General features: G+C 39.4%; 1 protein-coding gene across 1 annotated transcript; it reads left to right on the top strand.

The window, feature by feature from the left end:
• The first annotated feature begins 1682 nt into the window (after positions 1-1682).
• Positions 1683-2694, top strand: IFNB1 (interferon beta 1). The gene has a single exon (XM_033237470.1). The coding sequence runs from the start codon at positions 1932-1934 to the stop codon at positions 2493-2495; it is 564 nt and encodes a 187-aa protein (XP_033093361.1). The 5' UTR covers positions 1683-1931; the 3' UTR covers positions 2496-2694.
• The last annotated feature ends 3306 nt before the right edge of the window (positions 2695-6000 follow it).

Raw genomic sequence — 6000 nt, 5'->3', positions numbered from 1 at the left:
GGCTACTAGGGAATTACTAATTCCCTAGTAGCCTAATAACCCTGTTTCCCAGACCTCTTCTTATTACAAGGAAAAACTCACATACAGATAGTTCTAAAGGCATGAAGTGAAAAGGTGAAGATTTTCCTTGCTGCTTCCTCACCCCATCAGCATTATTCTCTAGGGTAACTACTATTAATAGATAGTAATTCTACCCAAAGGAAAAAAACATATGCATATAACAGCATCATATGTATACCTTTCTAGTAACTTACAAAACAAATGATAATATCATATCATTTCTTATATGTATTGCTCTTTTCACTAAATGTATCTGTGATATGGGTCTGTATCAGCTGATTGTCCTTTTTGATGGCTGAATAATATTCCATCTTGTCCACATGATAGTATTACTTGACAAGCTCCCTACTGATGGACATTTGTCTTCTTTACTATGATAATAATATAATAAACATTTATATATGTTTTGTATGTATCTATAATACCCACGCACATACACATGCATACTTCTGCAGGGATAGCCATAGGTAAATAACTAGTAATGGTATTGCAAGTTAAAGGAACAATTTCATTGCTTGAATTTTTAAATTCTGAAATACACTGCCAATTTTCATGGTCTCTCCTTGTCAGCTAGTTTGGGCTTTCTCACAGCACGTCAGGCTCAGGGCAGTCAGACCATCCTGGCCAAAGGCTTCAAGAGCAGAGTGTCACAGACCACAACTTCTTCTAATCAGCCATCTTCCCAAAGCCTTCTCTTTTTTCTAGTAATAAATTTATATGAGATTCCATCTCAGTACTTTTCTGTTGTTTGGTCTTATAAGAGCTTATTTTTCCTGAACCAGGAAGTGGTTCAGGGTGGTTTTTCTAACTTCACAGAGCTCCCTCTTCTGTCAGCTTCTGTGAAATGGTCAAAAACATAGCAGCCTGCCTTCTGAGTTGCCATCCCATCCTGGTTGGGGCTTCTCTATCCTTGTCTCTGTTGTTTATATCCTGCTGAAGTGTGATTCCACTTGTGGCAGTTTCTCCTCTGTGTAGGATCCTATCCAAAAAGGGCTGTGACTGGTTGATTTGAAAATTTCTTATACCCTAGACTATTCCAGTGCCTTTCAGAAGTTTCCAAGGCCCTCTCACAGTAACCTATTATCATATTTGGCAAAACTCCTTCCAGTTTCAGCTACTATTCCCTGATTGACTTTTCAGTAAATCTAGGTATCTCTCAGTCTCTCAGTATCCAAAGAAGATTGGTTCTAGGATCACCATCCTGCTGTCTCAACAGAATCAGAGGATGCTCAATTTTCTTATAAAATGATGTAATATTTGCATAAAATCTGCACATGTATTTCTGTATATTTTAAATCATCCCTAGATTACTTATAATACCTGATACAATATAAATGCTATATAAATAGCTGTAATACTGTATCTTTAAAATTTACATTATTTTTTGTTGTTGTATTATTATTTTTATTGTATTTTTAAAAAATATTTTCCATCTACAGTTGGTAGAATCCACAGGTACAGAACCCATGGAGAGGGAGGACCAACTGTATCTTTTGGCTGTTTTGAGGTTCTTGAATTCTCAGGTCATTTGCTTTCCTTTGCTTTCTCTCAAGTCTTTTTTCATAATTTGCTTTAGTCATTCACTGAAACTTTAAAAAACATTAGAAAATCTCACAGTTTGTATATCTTTTTTTCCTAATATATATAACATAAGATAGGGTTTAAATAAAGAGTTTTAGAAACTACTACAAATGCAAATGACATAGGAAAACTGAAAGGGAGAACTGAAAGTGGGAAATTCCTCTGAATAGAGAGAGGACCATGTCATATAAATAGGCCATACCCATGGAGAAAGGACATTCTAACTGCAAACTTTCGAAGCCTTCGCTCTGGCACAACAGGTAGTAGGCGACACTGTTCCTGTTGTCATCATGACCAACAAGTGTCTCCTCCAAATTGCTCTCCTGTTGTGCTTCTCCACTACGGCTCTTTCCATGAGCTACAACTTGCTTGGATTCCTACAAAGAAGCAGCAGTTTTCAGTGTCAGAAGCTCCTGTGGCAATTGAATGGAAAGCTTGAATATTGCCTCAAGGACAGGATGAACTTTGACATCCCTGAGGAAATTAAGCAGCCGCAGCAGTTCCAGAAGGAGGACGCTGCATTGACCATCTATGAGATGCTCCAGAACATCTTTGCTATTTTCAGACAAGATTTATCTAGCACTGGCTGGAATGAGACTATTGTTGAGAACCTCCTTGCTACTGTCTATCATCAGATAGACCATCTGAAGACAATCCTAGAAGAAAAACTGGAGAAAGAAGATTTCACCAGGGGAAAATTTATGAGCAGTCTGCACCTGAAAAGATACTATGGAAGGATTCTGCATTACCTGAAGGCCAAGGAGTACAGTCACTGTGCCTGGACCATAGTCAGAGTGGAAATCCTCAGGAATTTTTTCTTCATTAACAAAGTTACAGGTTACCTCCGAAACTGAAGATCTCCTAGCCTCTGCCTCTGGGACTGGACAATTACTTCAAGCATTCTTCAACCAGCAGATGCTGTTTAAGTGACTGATGGCTAATGTACTGCATATGAAAGAACACTAGAAGACTTTAAAATTTTTATTAAATTATGAGTTATTTTTATTTTTTATTTAAACTTTATTTTGGAAAATAAATTATTTTTGATGCAAAATTCAACATGGCAGTTTTAATTTCGGTTTGATTTATATAACCATCCATGTTATAAAATTGCTGAGTACCTATTAGGTGTTCTTTTTAAAATATACCTGCAAAGTAGTACACTTTCTGGCCCCTGCCTTTAAGGAATTTAAAATTCAAGAAAGCCATATGGAATATACAAGGTAAGAGACAATAAGGGGACCTGATCCTTATGGGGGAATAAATATGCATGAACTGCTATGGGATTAAGAGAGAAGAGGCAAGCAGGAGGGTCTGGAACTAAAGCTGGGCTTCCCATTGCTCCTACTGTGTGCTCCAGATTCTCTGCTCATAAAGTGAGAATTGAGCTGGCCATCAGGAATAGCCAGAGGAATATGTCAGCTTTTGTGTTCTCCCTAACCTCCCCACGTTATTTGGGGGATACTTTGCTCCTGGAAAGATTTTTAAATAATTATGTACTCCCCACCATCCCTGCAAGCTTAAGTGTGAGAAGTCCCACTTACTTCCATGACACTATTAAGCAGCAATCTCTTTATTCTGCTCTTCATGGGACAGCCAAGATGTGTGGGTATCTTAGGGGAGCATGGGTCTCTGTCTGCTGGCATGGCACAGGCATCAGAGGAAGAAGAACCCTTTTTATACCCTAGCCATGTGATTAGCTTTCTCCCCATTTTTTCAAAAAAGTAAGTCTGCTTCCGGTCCCCACTGCCTTGTTTATACAGAATTCCAGGAATGTCCTGTCCAGTTTTCTGTCACTCTGCATTGCAGACATCACATAGTCCCCAAAGCCAAGTGAAAGGTGCAGCAGTTTAAGTCCAGCTTCAAACCAACCTAAAAGCCAGGGAACACAGGAGAAAGGGAAGTTTAGGTGGGATAGAGAGGGCATTAATTTTTCCCAGGGCTTACATCGGGAAAAAATCAAGCTTTTCTAGGAGCTCTTTGTGCACCTGGTCAGCATGGGCCGACTGGTTAGGTTTTTGTCTTTGTACCGAAACTCAGGAACTTGGGTTATAATGGCTATTACTGCCATTAACAGTTGCTGTTTACTGAGAGATTCTAATGAAATAGGCACTGTGCTGAGCTCCTATGTAGGTAATTGGACTTAATCTTCTCCACAAGCACCCCTCAGGCAGGCACAAGTACATTATTGCCATTTTACAGGAGAGGAAATTAAATCTCAAAGAAATTTAGTAATTGCCTATGGTCACATAGTGATTTCATTCACTCTCTAGTGAGTAGAGATTTTAAAAAGAAGTTCAAAGGGAAGAATCATAAAAGTCTTTATTTGTATCTAGGCATTTTTTCCTAGAGCAGTACAGAAATCCGAGTTCCTTTTAAAAGAAGCAGCTTTCAGGAGAAGTAATCTGTTCATAAGAGTTCCAGAGAAGCTACTATTGTATAGACAATGAACTCAAGTCTCCCCCTTCTGGTTCAAAGCGGGTAGCACACGGGCTATGCAAACAAGAAATGTCATCCTGCGGGGCCTGCTACCATTGACTCAAACCAGTCAAGCCCCCCTCAAGCTTCACTCCTCCCCCAGCTCTCCACACCTGCTCTGCCAAAAGCCCTTCTGTAGCTGAACTCCCCTTTTTCTAGGAGTCAAGGACAAGATGAGCAAGTAGCAATGCAGAGTCCAGGCAGTGTCTAGAGCAGCGAAGAGTAAGCTAAAGAAATCTCTCTCAGCAAGGGGCCCCTATTGTCTACTGCTTTCTCTGGGCTAAACTGCTAAACTGGCCCAGAAACTGGCAAGTTCTTGAAAAAAGACCTGCTGTACCTCCTTGTGGGGACAAGAATGACAGGAGAGAGGCCACTTCTGCAGAATTAGAAATACTGTATCACAGCTTAGCATGTCAGCCCATCCAGAATGCCAAAAATATGTCCAGTAGAAGATAAATAACAATTAAAATTAATTCCAATAAAAATGAAGGCGACTAGCCCAAAGGTGTACATTTGCAGGTGCTGAACTGATGACTACGCATGAGGAACAAAGTAAAATAATAATATTATTTTGGCTGGCACCAGAATATCTCATAAGAAAAACACTCTTTGTTTAGAAAAATATCTAATGAGTCTGTAGAAAACTATCTAATGAGGCTTCACTCAATATCTAGTGAGATCTTGAGGTTATGGCTGTGGCAACAGAAAAGACAGTAAAATACTAATAGCACGTTTTGTGTGTCAGCTTGCTTTTAAGGAGAAAGGAGACAGACAGAAATCCCCCAAAGCTCTGGAACTGTGACACTACTTGGAACAAGGCAGACAGTGAAAACCTCTGCTGGTAGGGATGAAAAAAGACCTTTTCCAAACAGGGTAGCTCATGTGCGGTGTGAAATTGTGTGCGCTGATGTGTTGAAAACCTGTCCACCATCATCTCCAAAACTTCAATAAAAATGGCTACCACGAAAAGTCTTTATGTGCGTAGAACTTCCGTGTACAAATCACAGAAAGTGCCCGGGCTCATGTTTGAAATAGTATGGGGTAACAAACATGGAGTGGCCAGACCTTCATAGATAAACCAAATTAGAAGAAACAGAAGGCAAAACAATGACAACAGAGCCACCTTACCCCTTCCCAAGTCACACCTTAGGAATCCACAGAGCTGGATTAGGAGAAGGAGCTGTCTTATTAGCTCTTGAGCAGTAAGATGGCACTGGTGAACATCTGGGTTCCATATAAATATTTGAATTTTGCTTAAAATTGCCATACAGATGCAGGGTAATATCAGCACACATTTGTATCATCTTTTTTGCCGTCAACAAAGTTGTTATTTAGGCATTTTAGGTGGCATTAAACACGTTCAAGTATTCAGATAACATCTGATCAGGAATTTATTCATAAAATACTCTTAAGAAAATGAAAAGAACATGCCACAGACTGGGAGAAGGTATTTGCAAATCACATATCTGATAGAAGACTCGTTTCCAGAATGTATTTTTTAAAATCTCTTAAAACTCAATAATAACAAAACACTAATAAAATAATAAAATAAATAATAAATAAAACAATAAAAATGGATAATATATTGGAACAGATGCTTCATCAAAGACATGCAAATAGCAAATTAGTATGTTAACATGGTAAAAGCTTTCTCAAGGATTGTTATTGGTGTAGGCCAGATAGCGAATGTGAAATGATTTGACTCCGGGGGAGCCCTTTCCACCATGAGGACCTGCCATAGCTTCTGTCCTTTCTGAGCAAAGTTCACCAGCCCTCTTGGACAAGCTCTATTTCTGATGCATGAGAGGTCTGCCAAGCAGAGACTGTGGGGGCCCTAATCAACATGGATTTCTTCTTGGCTGGTTTGGCTGTGAGACACAC

The sequence above is a fragment of the Trachypithecus francoisi genome, unplaced genomic scaffold (assembly GCF_009764315.1).
Source record: "Trachypithecus francoisi isolate TF-2019V2 unplaced genomic scaffold, Tfra_2.0 Lachesis_group16, whole genome shotgun sequence".
Lineage (NCBI taxonomy): Eukaryota > Metazoa > Chordata > Mammalia > Primates > Cercopithecidae > Trachypithecus > Trachypithecus francoisi.
The sequence above is the reverse complement of the archived record's forward strand: the minus strand, read 5'-3'. Positions and strand labels throughout refer to the sequence as shown.